The sequence below is a fragment of the Meriones unguiculatus genome, chromosome 9 (genome assembly GCF_030254825.1).
Source record: "Meriones unguiculatus strain TT.TT164.6M chromosome 9, Bangor_MerUng_6.1, whole genome shotgun sequence".
In the NCBI taxonomy this organism is placed as follows: Eukaryota; Metazoa; Chordata; class Mammalia; order Rodentia; family Muridae; genus Meriones; species Meriones unguiculatus.
Genome location: NC_083357.1, coordinates 72,332,410 through 72,345,093, shown reverse-complemented (window position 1 = coordinate 72,345,093; position 12,684 = coordinate 72,332,410). Strand labels below are relative to the sequence as shown.

Below are 12,684 nucleotides of genomic sequence, written 5' to 3'. Positions count from 1 at the left end.
AAAATATAACCACAGTGGGATGGAGAGATGGCTCAGTGGTTAAGAGCACTGGGCTGCTCTTCCTGAATTCCTGGGTTCAATTCCTAGCACCCACATGCCGGCTGACAACTATCTGTAACTCTAGTCCCAGGAGCTTTAACACCCTCTTCTAGCCTCCATGGGCACTGAGCACGCTGTAAAATAAAATGCATACAAATAAGCCCAGCAGGGACTGGAGGATTAAGAGTTTGAAGCTACAGGGAGAATTTCAGGACAGCCAAGAATTTCTACAACAGAGAAACTCTGTTTCGAGGAAAAACAAATCAAAACAACAGCAAACAAAGCAAAAGTTAGCCTGAGCTACATAGTGGTGCCATGGTAAAGAGAGACAGAGACAGAGACAAAGAGAGAGAGATGGAGGCAGGAACACACAAGCATTTCTCCAGTGAACACATCTTTGCCAGTCGGCCTTGGCAACAAGCCTGTTATTGGGAGGAAAGCCATCTCTCCCCAACAAAACCCCCCGCTGCTCCCACGTTCACCCACCCTCCTCCCTGTCTGTGTGTGGGGGGGGCATGTGGTACATTGCTTAACCAAATTTCAGCGGCTTAGTCACTTTTCCTTTTAATAGACAGTGGCAGTTGGCGTTACCATTGTGCTCATATTACAGCAGGGCGGGCACCCAACAAATCCCACCTGACCAGATCCATCACTTCCAATTCCCTTCAGTTTATATGGAGGGGGAGGCACTGGGAAGTGATGGAGAAGGATCACAATGAGCCACACCAAGGGCTGAATGAGTTAGCTTCTAACTCACGCCCACTGGCTACCGACACACGTTTTTCTACCTCAGGGACGTAAGAGAGAACAGTCTTTTTTTTTTTTTTTTTTTTTTTTGCTTTTTAATTTTACATGCAGCAATGTTCTTCTTTAACTGGCCAGTTTTTGCCTTAGGTTGAAAATTAGTTTAGATATTTTACTTACGTGACAGACTAGGAGTTCTTAGGGAAAACCATTGAATTAATGTACTCAGTAAAGTGAAATTACATGTAGAGCTGTTTTTTTGAGTTGGAGGTCCAGAAAATATTAACTTTTTCTATGATTTTACAAGTCTCCTGGTAGTTTCATTAACAGTTAGGTTAGAAAGTTTTTTGTTGTTGTTGTTTTGTTTTTCTTTTTTTTTTTTTTCATTGCTGTAACTGAATACCTGAGGAAAATAATTTAAAAGAAGGAAAGATTTTTGTTGTTATGGTTGTCATTCTTTCTTAAGACAAGGTTTGTCTATACAGCCCTGGCTGTCCTGGAATTTGCTCTGTAGACCAGGCTGGCTGAGCTCTAAGGTCTACCTGCTTCTACCTCCCAATAACTAGGAATAAAAGCATGTACCACTACTGCCCACAATGGGGAAAGATTTCTTTGGGCTCAGTTCAGTCTCCAGTTTGCTTTTTGAGACAGTTTGCTATTTGAGACAGTTTCTTTGTGTAGCCTTGGCTGTCCTGGAACTCCCTCTAGACCAGGTTGGCCTTGAACTCACAGAGATCTGCCTGCCTCTGCCTCCCCAGAGTGTTGGGATCACCACCACCTGACTGTTTTTGCTTTTTATAAAGAACATACTGTTCAGTGTGGTGGCACACGCCTGGAATCCCAACAATCAGCAAGGCTGAGGCAGGCAGATCTGAGTTCAAGCCCAGCCTGCTCTACAGAGGGAGTTCCAGGACAGCCAAGGCTCCACAGACAGAGAAACTCTGTCTCAAAACACCAAAAATCCAAACAAACAAAAAGAACGTACTATGGGTCTGAGAGACGACTCAATGGTTAAGAGCACTTGCTGCTTTTGCAGAGGACCTGGGTTTGGCTCAGTACCCACACTGCAGGTCACAGCCATCTGAAACTCCAGTTGTAGGGGATCAGATGCTCTTTTCTGACCTCCATTGGCACCAAGCACACACATAGTACACATACATACATGAAGGCAAAACACATCTACACATTAAAAAAAAAAAAAAAACTTTAAAAAGAAGCACATACTGACATTTATGGTAAAGTAGCATCATAATTTGAATTTCATCTCAAGCTGTTCAGAAAAAGTGTGTAAAGAGAGGATAATACAGCAAGTACAATAAAATGCTAATATTTGAAGAGTCTGGTCAAAGGTATGTGTTTTGTGCTATTTTTGTAGTTTTTCAAAAGCCCGAAAATAACTTTCTACCTGTAAATATTGACACAAATAAAGATAACAGAAATGACAAATTTTGCCTTGGGTAGAATAATTTTATGCCTTTATGTTCTAGTTGAGGCCATAGACAAGCTATTTGATAATGAACAAGGATTTATATGCTCTTTTAAATACAGGGAACAGACACACTTTCTAAACCAGTATTAGAAACTGTCCTGGCTAGTTTTATCTCAAGTTGACACAAGCTACAGTGACGGGAGAGGGGAGAGCCTCAAGAGAAAATGCCTCCATAAGGTCTGGCTGTATAGTGGTTGATGGGCGAAGGCCGTTGTGGGTGGTATCATCCCTGGGCTCTGTAAGAAAGCAGACTGAGAAAACCATGAGGAGCAAGACAGTGAGCAGCACCCTTCCATGTCTTCTTCCTTAGCTCATGCCTCCCGTTTCCTGACCTGTTTGAGTTCTTATCTTGACTTCCCTCAGTGATGAGTTTGGAAATATAAGCCGAATAAACCCTTTCCTCCCCAGCTTGCTTTTGGCCATGGTGTTTCATCTCAGCAATGATAACCTAAGACAGACACCCAGAAACTGGGTGGTGGTGACACACAGCTTTAACCCAGCACTAGGGAGGCAGAGACAGGTGGAGTTTGAGGCCACTCTGGTCTACAGAGTGAGTTCCAGGACAGCCAGGGCTACACAGAGAAAAATACAAAACAATAACACCCCCCCTCCAAACAAAGCAAAAAAAGACAGAGACTCTGAACTGAATGGTGTCTGGTAGCTCAACAGTATTATTCAAAATATTGGGGCTGGGGGTGTCCCTCAGGGAGAGGCATGATCGGTATGATATACCCCTGGGCTCATCCCCAGGACACAGACAAAACTGATAAAACCCCCTGCATTTTAGCTGTTGACTAACAGTTGTGAGCTCAATGTTCTCTCTGGGCAGTGCCCTGCAGTGAGTCACCAAGTATCTCGGCTTTGACTCAGGCCAAAGCTGTTCAGAGGACTCTCCTGTTCTCTGTGCTCTCTCTGTTCACCTAGAGAAGCACGTTGCTCACACAATTCTCTCAAGGAAACATCATTGAGCAAGCTGCTTGGAAAGAATTTTCCTGTAGGCTCATAGTTGATGTGTTTTGTTTTTTTTTTTTTACTTTCATTTTATTTTTTTTTGTTTTTCGAGACAGTGTTTCTGTGTGGTCCTGGAGCCCTGGAGTTTGCTATGTAGACCAGGCTGGCCTTGAACTCAAGAGATCTGCCTGCCTCTGCCCCCCCAGTGCTGGGATTAAAGGTGTGATCCACCGCTGCCTGCCTTTGATGTCTGTTTCTAACTGAAGCATATTGAGGCCCCACCTCCCCTCAACCTACATTCTCTCCAGGGGTTCTCACGGCCCAGCATATAAAAGATCATCAAATGTCATTCTCCATTATTTAAAACATGTAACAGCAGAAACCCACAATCTACAGGCTCTCTAAATACATAGACAAACAAGATGGGATATTCTAGAAGGTCAAAACATGGCCCCCACAGGGTAAAGGTCTGTTTCGGACTGCTGACAGGCACAGGATTGGTGCACACCGCTGCTGTGATGTGACTAGTGGGTGGGGGCGGGGGTTCACTGGATAAACTGCCGACATTATGACCTCACAAGCTGATGGGGATGGCTACACCAGCAGCTACTCAGCCAATGCAAGGTGTGCAGCACCCTTTTCTTCTGAGGTATATTATTCGGGGCTTTTTGCTTGGCATAGAAATTAGACATGTAATTTATATAAATAATTTATATAGCAATATAAATTAAAGGTCCTAATTTTTTTTTCTTGTCTCTCTCTCTCTCTCTAAGGCTGACTGTCATGGAACTAACTCTGTAGACCAGGCTTGCTGCCTCTCAAGTACTGGGATTAAAGGCGTGTGCTACAACCAAAGCCAGGCAACACCTAATTTCTTAAGGATCTAGAATTATATAAATCACAATGCTGACACTCTTCTGTGGAGATGAAGCTGTGGCCTACCAGAAAGCTGTTCGATTTTATCCTTTATCCTAAGATGCAGGGTTGTATACACCTGACCTTTTAATCACAAGATGCCGACCACTGGGATGTGGCTTCCTTGTGGATTCAAATCCTCGGTGGTTCTGTTTCTCTGGGCGTGTTCTGCCTGCCAGCCAGTGCCTCTCATTCTGTGCTCACACATACATCCTCAAAGGCTGTTATGGCTCTTCAAGTTGCCTGGGATTTGCGGTTCTTCTCACAGTGTTAGCATCCTCCTCCTTAGCAGGTTAGTTTGAGGTGGTGTTGTTTAATTAATTCCAACAACACAAATCTAGTTGACTTGCCTAAACTTTAAGAAGTCCTACTGGGTGGTGTCCTGAACTCTTAAATCCAGCACTTAGGAGGCACAGGCAGGTGAATCTCTGAGTTTGAGGCCAGCCTGGTCTACAAAGCAAGTTCCAAGACAGCCAGGACTACACAGAGGAACCTTGTCTTAAAAAAAAAAAAAAATTAAAAATTAAAAAAAGAGAGAATGCTGATGAAGCCATAGGAGACATGCCACCCACTGGTAACACATGTACAAGGTTGCTAGGAGTTAGAGCGGAACAGGAGTCAGAAAAACACACCCCACACCTCAGATTCTAACTTACAATAGCTTCAGAATCCTAAACAACTGGCTTCTGTGGCCGGTACCCCAGTTCCCTGCATAAAAGTGTCATCTCTAAAATGGTAGAAAATGAAATTAATGGGAGCCCTCCATAGAAAGAGGATTGCCGTCTAACCAGAACGTGGCTCAAAATATTTAAGGAATTTCTCTGCGCATCTTCCACTTGGAAAAACATCTAAGTACTGAAAAGTGTAAAAAGTATTTTTTTCTTAGTACTGCCCTGCATACGAGGAAGTGGGCCTGAAGAGTCCATCAACTCAAGAAGGACCACCCTGGAGGAGACACACACCTTTGATTTGGAACTTGAGGTGGGGAGACTCAACTTTAATCTGGGCCACATCTTCCGCTGGAAGCCTGTATCCAGACATGGATGAAGGAAGCTTTTGCTCTATGCCTGTGTGCCCTTATCTTGCCAGCACACCCTTTCCTTCAATGCCATTGAAGCCCACTTCTTTGGGATTCCTGCTTAATACAGAAGACCAGCTGAGACATCCACACCTATGAACTGCATTCTTGGACTTTCTGTTCTCAGCCAAGTATTATTAAATTAACTGGTGTGAAGACTGTGGGTCATTCTGAAAAATAATGTGTGTGTGTGGAGAGAGAGATTCATTCTTTAAGTTCTGTTACTCTAGAGAACCCTGACTATGATGAAACACCATGACCAAGAGTCACCTGGTAAAGAAAGGGTTTACTTAGCTTACCCCTCCACATCACAGTTCATCATGGAGAGAAGTTAGGGCTGTGACTCAACACAGGAAGCTGGAGTGAGGAACTGAAACAGATGCCATGGAGGAGTGCTGCTTACTGGCTTGCTTGCTCCCCATGGCTTGCTTGGTTTGCTTTCTTATACAGACCAAGACCTCCAGCCCACAGGTGACACCACTCACAATGGGCTAGGCCTCCCACTTCCTTTATTAATAAAATGTCCTATAGCCTGTTTACAGATCAATCTTATGGTGACATTTTCCCAGTTGTGGTTGCCTTTTCTCATGCAAGCTGACAAAAACCAACCAACATAATGAGGCTGCCTATCTTGGCTTCCAGATGAGGGGAAGCAAAAGGAACCCCTCTCAGAGTACTATTGCTGTCATCATCCTTCAGATCCCCACTCCAAAGACTAAGAGATATGTTCAAGAATTCCTAGGTACAGCTGGAAATTGCTGCCTCTGAATAGTTTGTGGAAACAGCAAGGCCTCTATACAGCAGCACAAAAGGGGCCACTGAGCCCCTAAATTGGACTGAGACTACACAAAACAAAGACATTACAAAACAGCTCTGATTTCAGCTCTAACCCTACATCTTCCAGATGTCTCAAAAGCTTTTCATCTGTACACCCATGAAACAGAAGACAAAAAGGTTTTAACCCAAACTTTGGGGGAATAGATATGTGCTGTGATGTACCTGTCTGAACTGGACCCTGTGCCTTTTCTGATGCTTTCCAAACTAAATTTTATTAGGACCTAGTGATATTAAAAGTTTAATTTCTGAATTAAAACAACAGCTAGAGTCCCTTGGAGAAATTGTCCTACAAAATTGTAGAGGTTTAGACTTCTTTGTTTTTTAAGATAGGGTTTCTGTGTAGCCTTGGCTGTCCTGGACTCATTTTGTAGACCAGGCTGGCCTTGTACTTACTGAAATCCACCAGCCTTTGCCTCCCCAAGTGCCAGGATTAAAGGCATGAGCCACCATGCTCAGCTTTAGATTTAATTCTTAAGACATAAAGAAAACTATGTATAGCTTTGAGAAACTGGTTGTTTCTAAGATAATCAGGAATATAGAAAAAAAAATCTTGCCATGGTTAGAAAAACTCACTGATACCAGTCTATATTTTCTTGGTCCCCCTGGCTAACTATTTTATCAGCACTAGCTGGACCTTTAATTCCATTCTCATCCTGAATTATCTGCAGGGCCCTGGATCTCAAACTATATGGCCAATTACATATCAGTTTAGTAAAATCTATGTACAATAGGACCAACTAGGCCTCCTTAAAATAGGAGGAGTCAAGATTTGACTCCTTCACTAAGACCAGTGGGGGAAGATAGCAGGGCATGGAACCCTAAAAGGCACCAGACTGACTCCATGATGCAAGTACCATTCAGGCTGTGAAACACAGCAGAGACTGTACCATTTGCCAAAACTAAAACAAAGGTTAATTCATGAAAGTCTAGTTCTGGGAAAGTCTCTAACTTTGCTCTTCAGCTTCTGCAGTTCCATTTGTGGCTAACTGTTCTTGTTAACTGGACTATGTCAGTTCAGAAGATTGCTGTTGTGGTTAAAAGCTCACCCTGACTCAGTGCTACACTGGGATTCTAAACACCCAGTAGTCAACAGCTGGCAAATACTTTCTATTTCTCTGGTGAATATCCAACACATTTTAGATGACGGACTTGCTATTGGCCTGAATGGTCTGCTCTCATATCCACATTGTCAGGACCCTTCACATCCATATTCAAAGGGCACTGCAAAAGCTTTCACAGACAACACTGCAGTCCTTTCTCTGTCCCATTGTTCCACACAGGCAACAAAGCCCAGGGCCAGTGCTTGGAACCTGTCTGTACCAAACTCAACATCAGAAAGATCAAAGGGTACACACCCCTGATCTGTGCAGGAAGCATGGGTGCTAATTATTCTTGTCAGTCAACTACCAGGACTTAACCAATGAGGTAAATTACTGAAATAAGACCACACATAAAAAAACAAACAAACAAACAAACAAACAAACAAAACAAAAACAAACACACAAGGCACAAACCAGGACTGGACAGTGATAAAGAACACTGCAGGGACAATTAGAAAAACAAAACTTGAGAAAGTTGTCTTCAAAAGTTGAAGTCCTCGTACTAAGAGTTTGAGAAGTTCAAGGTCAAGCTTTAAAAAAAAAAAAGAAAGCTTGATGGTGGAGCAGTGTTGGTGGTGTGCTTGCTAACCACATTAAGACCAAGATTCAACTTCTGAACCAACCAACACAAGGCATATGGCTGTAACCAGTGGCAAAGGCACGGTCATCCTTAGCTTTTTGCTGCCAGCTCTGGTTGTAAAAAGCTGTTTCAAAACAAATCTTAGAGACAGAAGACAGGCTGATGGGAGTTTGAGGTCAGCCTGGTCTACAGAGCAAGTTCCAGGACAACCAAGACTACACAGAGAAAAAGCAATAAAACAAAAACCAAGGCTTAGCAATGTCTTCTCTTCCCAGACCTCATGTCAAGCTCCAGCTGCAGGGAATCATTTAGACTCCAGGGGCATCTGCATTTCTATGCACAAACCCATACACAGTTTTAAAATGTGCTTACATTATTCCAAACTTTGTAGGTAAGACTTCTTTCTGCACCTTCTCCCCTTCAAGGTCTCTGCTCTAAGTACAACTCAACTAGGTTTCGGGTTTTCTCAAGGTCCTTCTGCAAGTTGTACTGATTTTAAAAGTCCATGAACATTTCAAAGACAGCTAAGTGGCTTCCTAGATCACAACAGAATACCCAATATCCAGTACTTGGGCTTCATGCCACAAAGGGGTGCTAGTGCTGCTGGTACCCTTTAAGCCTAGCACACTTTTAGACTTCAATCACCAAACAACTCAGGGGTCAAAGAGCAGTGACTTCTAGCTTTTGAAGATACATTAAACAGCTTGAGCCTTCCAAAGCATTTCTCACATAAACACAAGCTTTTTTTTTTTTTTTTGAGTAAATTCTTTCTATCAACTATTATTCTCCAATCAGCCATGTACACAAATCCTTTACCAGCATTCTAAGCCAAGATCCATTTCACGCAGCTTTGCTCATTATCCAACCTCACCCTATGAAGCATAGACTGGCATTCCTCATGAAGTTACCTGTAGTTGCTAGGCAGTCTGTAGTGGGAAGTCAAACTTTGCTGAGCAAGCAGCATTCAAGCCAACTAGACCAACATCTCTCAGATACTCTATGTGGCCTTCTTCCATTTAAAAATGACCACTTACGCCTGTGCCACCCATGTCTGCATAAATCTAAGGTGGTACAAGCCAGTTTGCCAACCCCTATTTAGTTACCAGGAACCCGGCATTCCTCCAGAAGACTTGGTTCTACTTCTGAATTAAGCAGGCAGGACCTTGCTTCTGACCCGCTGGTCTCTTTATGGTTTTGGTAAGCTCTTCCACTGAAGGTGCTGAACGCGGAGTCCACTTCCCATCTTTCCCTTCACTGTAACTCAGGTCCTTGCTGTCACACGGTCCGGTCTGTGAGCAGCTCCCTCTGCAGCTGTTATCTGACGAGGCTTGGCTTTCTAGCAGTGCTCAACCAGCTCTAGCTTCTCACCCCAACTAACGGATGGAGCCAGCACAATCCCATTAAAGAGGCATTTGCTCTTAAGTGAATTTAAATGCACTTTATTTTTAGACAACCCACATGACATGTTTTTTCTTACAAAAACAATGCCTCCACTCCAAATAAATCACGGTCAAAATAAAAGCTCAAGATGATATCAGTCCCATTTGTCTTAAGTCCTGGTGTTGAATGGATGGTAAGCAGCAGCCAGTTACGGTGACAGGTGATAGGTCCAATTTGTTACTGCAAAACAAGGAGACTGCATGAAGAGCTGCCCTAGCTTGAGTGTGTTAACTTTCTTAGCATATTATAGATGTACTCCCCAATTCAATCTGGACTGCCACAAAGACAGGCAGGAAGCGCAGGGAGCGTTTTCTTTTGCATCCTAGTGCAAACCAGAAGAACAACCACACTGTTCAAGGTCTATCAGTGGATGCAGAACACCCCCACCAAGTCAGCAGCACCTGCCAATCTTTCTGCAGACTCCATTCAGTTCTCCAACAAACACCAGACCTTGTCTGAATACTGCTACCCTCACCCCAGTGTTCCAGAGTGCTCAGCCATTTTCAGTGTAGTTCTAACCTTCTGCCCAGCTTACAACAAAGCCCCCAAAAGCCCCCTTTATGAAACACAGCTTTGTGTTCCATTTTTACTAAAGTCAGTCAACATGGAAAAGAAATCCTGTGGTACTGTATGAAATGGACTTGAACCACTGTGGCGCAGAGGCCATTAGTGCCAGTTCACACCCATACTCTGCCTATATGACTTATCTCAGGCTGGGGTCAATCCAGGCTAGTGATGACCCCACTTAAAAGTTTCTCTGAGCACTCCAAGCAAGCTCATTTTTCTAGGCCCTCTATGTTCAAGGCACTATTCTCCTTAGATTCCACAAGATAAAGAAGCCTAGATCTCACAATCTACATGGCTTCAAGAGACCCATGTCCCTACCTACAGATAGGAAAGAACCACACTAACCACTACTAATTTCAACGTGTACTTACACATTTTTCCATCTCTAAGCCATCCTTAAAGAAAATCATGAATGGAGTCACACCATCTTCACGGTAGTCCAGGAGAGCAACCATACCATCTGGATTCATATTTTCACCAATAAAAAACTTAAGAAACAAGTAACAAATAATGACAATTAGTTTCAAAGCAAACTATAGAACTCCAAACCAACATTTTGCCAAGCTCTGATAACTCACAAGCAACAAACATGCTAGCCAAGTGTGTTCCCACACACCTTTAATCCCAGCACTTAAAAGGCAGAGAGACAGGAGGACTGCTGGGTTCAAGGACAGCTCAGTCTACAGATAAACCCTCTCTCAATGAAAATAAAGTCATGCTTTATCACTTTACATATCAGCTCTTTGTTGGCTGCAACACTATAATCCTTTAATCTCAGAAGGCTGAGGTGGGTAGAGCTCTGTGTATTCAAAGTTAGCCTGGTTTATACAGTGAGTTCCAGGACAGTCATGTACAGACATTAACAAACCAATCCCATCTTTCCCTGTGGTCAAGGCTGTACAACCCTTTGATTTACCTGGTAGTTATTGAAGTTAGCAAGGATGTGCTTAATTTGCTCTGCAGCCCCAGCCATAAAAGGCTTTACTCTTTCTGGTTTCTGTTCTTCAAGTTTGCCTTTGAGTCTAAAACAGTAAATTTTAACAGGTCATTAAAATATTGAGTTAAGCAAAATCAATTTTTTCCATTAAGTACAGTACAAGCCCCAACCAGAAAGAAAGAAAGAAAGAAAAAAAAGGGCTACTGGCTCTAAGCAAAAAAGAATGATACAGCTCACTACTAGGTGACAGGAAACATCCAATAAATATAATTCTAGACACATTAACTTTTACAGAAATTGTTTCTATTCTCCAAAGCCAGACTGCTTGTACAATATATCCACATTACTGAAAAGCAACCTTCACTATATAACAAAAGGTTCCTCTTCCCTGTCCTTTATTACTAAGGAACAAACTAGCACCAGTAAGTCTTCTAGGACCCTGACCACCAAAACGGGGTGTTTATATCACTTACGATTTCATGTAATCTTTGATGTACTTTTTGTAGGCCTCTTTTGTGAAGCTGGTTTCTTGTAAGTGATGGTTCATGACAATATCAACACCGGTGACTACTGTGCTTTCGGTACCTTCGCCCTCCGGGCCTTCGGCGGAAGCATTTCCACCGATGAGCGAGTCATCGATGTTACCCTCTGTCCTACTGACCATCTACATTAAGAAAAAGAACGTGATTGCAAAAAAAAAAAAAAAAAAAAACCCTCACCTCCAAACTAACTTCTACACGCCGGCAACCATCTGTCAGTTCCCTCGAACACCTGAAGCCTACAAAGACGTAACCTCTGCCCCGATCGAAGGCGGCGGTCAGGCTAACAAAGTGGAAGCAAGAAGTTCTGGGCGCTCTCGGACCGGCACGGGTTAAGCGCAGGCAGCGCCAACCAATCTTAAACAGAGACAATATGTCCCCGGTCGCCCGGAAGGAGGCTGGGTGCTGAGTTCGCGGACCTATTTCCAGGCTCGGCTCCGCCTCCACTTTTCTAGAAAAACCCAGGGCCGGAAAGAGCGTCTCCTCCGCCTGGAGGCGGCCGGGAGGATTGCACGAGCGCCAGCGGCCCCGCCGCAACCCCGGCCCGCCCGGCCTCCCCGCGGCGCCCCGCTCACCTTGCCCTCCACCTCCAGGCACAGCCCGTCCGCGATCTCCCGGATCTTGTAGATGTCGGAGAACAGCTCGTCATCTGAAATGGGACGGAGAGCCGCCCGTCAGCGGGCGGAGGCCCGCCATTGCCCGCGCCCGCCGGGCGCACGCGGCGGCTCCCGGCCCAGGCTCTGCGCTCGCGCCCCGGCCTCCCCGAGCCCACCCGCACCCAGACCCGCGGGCGGCCGGGACTCACGGCTGATGAGGTCCCGGTAGATGATCATGGTGGCGGCTGGGGACGGCGGCGCGAGCCTGACAGCGCGGAGCGAGCGCGGTGCAGCCGGAGCGGCGCTCGGGGGGAGGGGGGAGCGGGCGGAAAAGGCCGACTCGGGCGCTCCCCAACCTCATATAGAGGGCACGATCCTCTACGTCATCGCCCGCTGCGCCCCCGGAACTGCCGCAAGCGGTGACGTGGCACGCACAGCGGCGCGGAGGGCGTGGCCGCGGCCAGGCCGGACCGGGGAAAGGGCGGCGGGCATCCGGGGACTTGGCCGGTGACACAATGCGGCGTTCCCATGGGTGCGCGCGGCGGGCGGGCGCGGGGCGGGGCGCGCTCGCCCAGAGCATGCTGGGACGCGCGGGGATTCCAGGCCGAGCGACGACCCGCAGCGGAGTCACACCGCCTGGGTGTGGCTCAGGGGAAGCGGCGTCCGCCTCCTGACCTGCTCAGGTTCCCACCCCTTTCTCGGAAAGAAGATGTCAGCAGAATAGGATTCCCGTTGCTGAGCGCACAGCCGAGCCTGCGGGGACCGCGATGACGGCTCTGGGCTGGTGTCCCGGATCTCTGGCTTCTGGCCCACCGCTGTCCACGGACTTCACCGGGCTTGGGTAGGGGTGTGTCGCGGCTGCCCTAGTCTCT

At 45.6% G+C, this 12,684-nt stretch overlaps 1 protein-coding gene and 1 non-coding gene across 2 annotated transcripts; both read right to left on the bottom strand.

Annotated features, from left to right (window-relative positions):
* Positions 1 to 9,156: 9,156 nt before the first annotated feature.
* Tpt1 (tumor protein, translationally-controlled 1) lies at positions 9,157 to 12,195 on the bottom strand. The gene is made up of 6 exons (XM_021635074.2): positions 12,022 to 12,195; positions 11,792 to 11,865; positions 11,151 to 11,341; positions 10,657 to 10,762; positions 10,112 to 10,228; positions 9,157 to 9,353 (listed from the first exon to the last, which is right to left on the bottom strand). The coding sequence occupies exons 1-6, from the start codon at positions 12,047 to 12,049 to the stop codon at positions 9,351 to 9,353; spliced, it is 519 nt and encodes a 172-aa protein (XP_021490749.1). The 5' UTR covers positions 12,050 to 12,195; the 3' UTR covers positions 9,157 to 9,350.
* LOC132656675 (small nucleolar RNA SNORA31) lies at positions 9,422 to 9,549 on the bottom strand. Its single transcript, XR_009594390.1, has one exon. It is a non-coding gene; the product is annotated as a small nucleolar RNA SNORA31 (small nucleolar RNA).
* Positions 12,196 to 12,684: the final 489 nt, after the last annotated feature.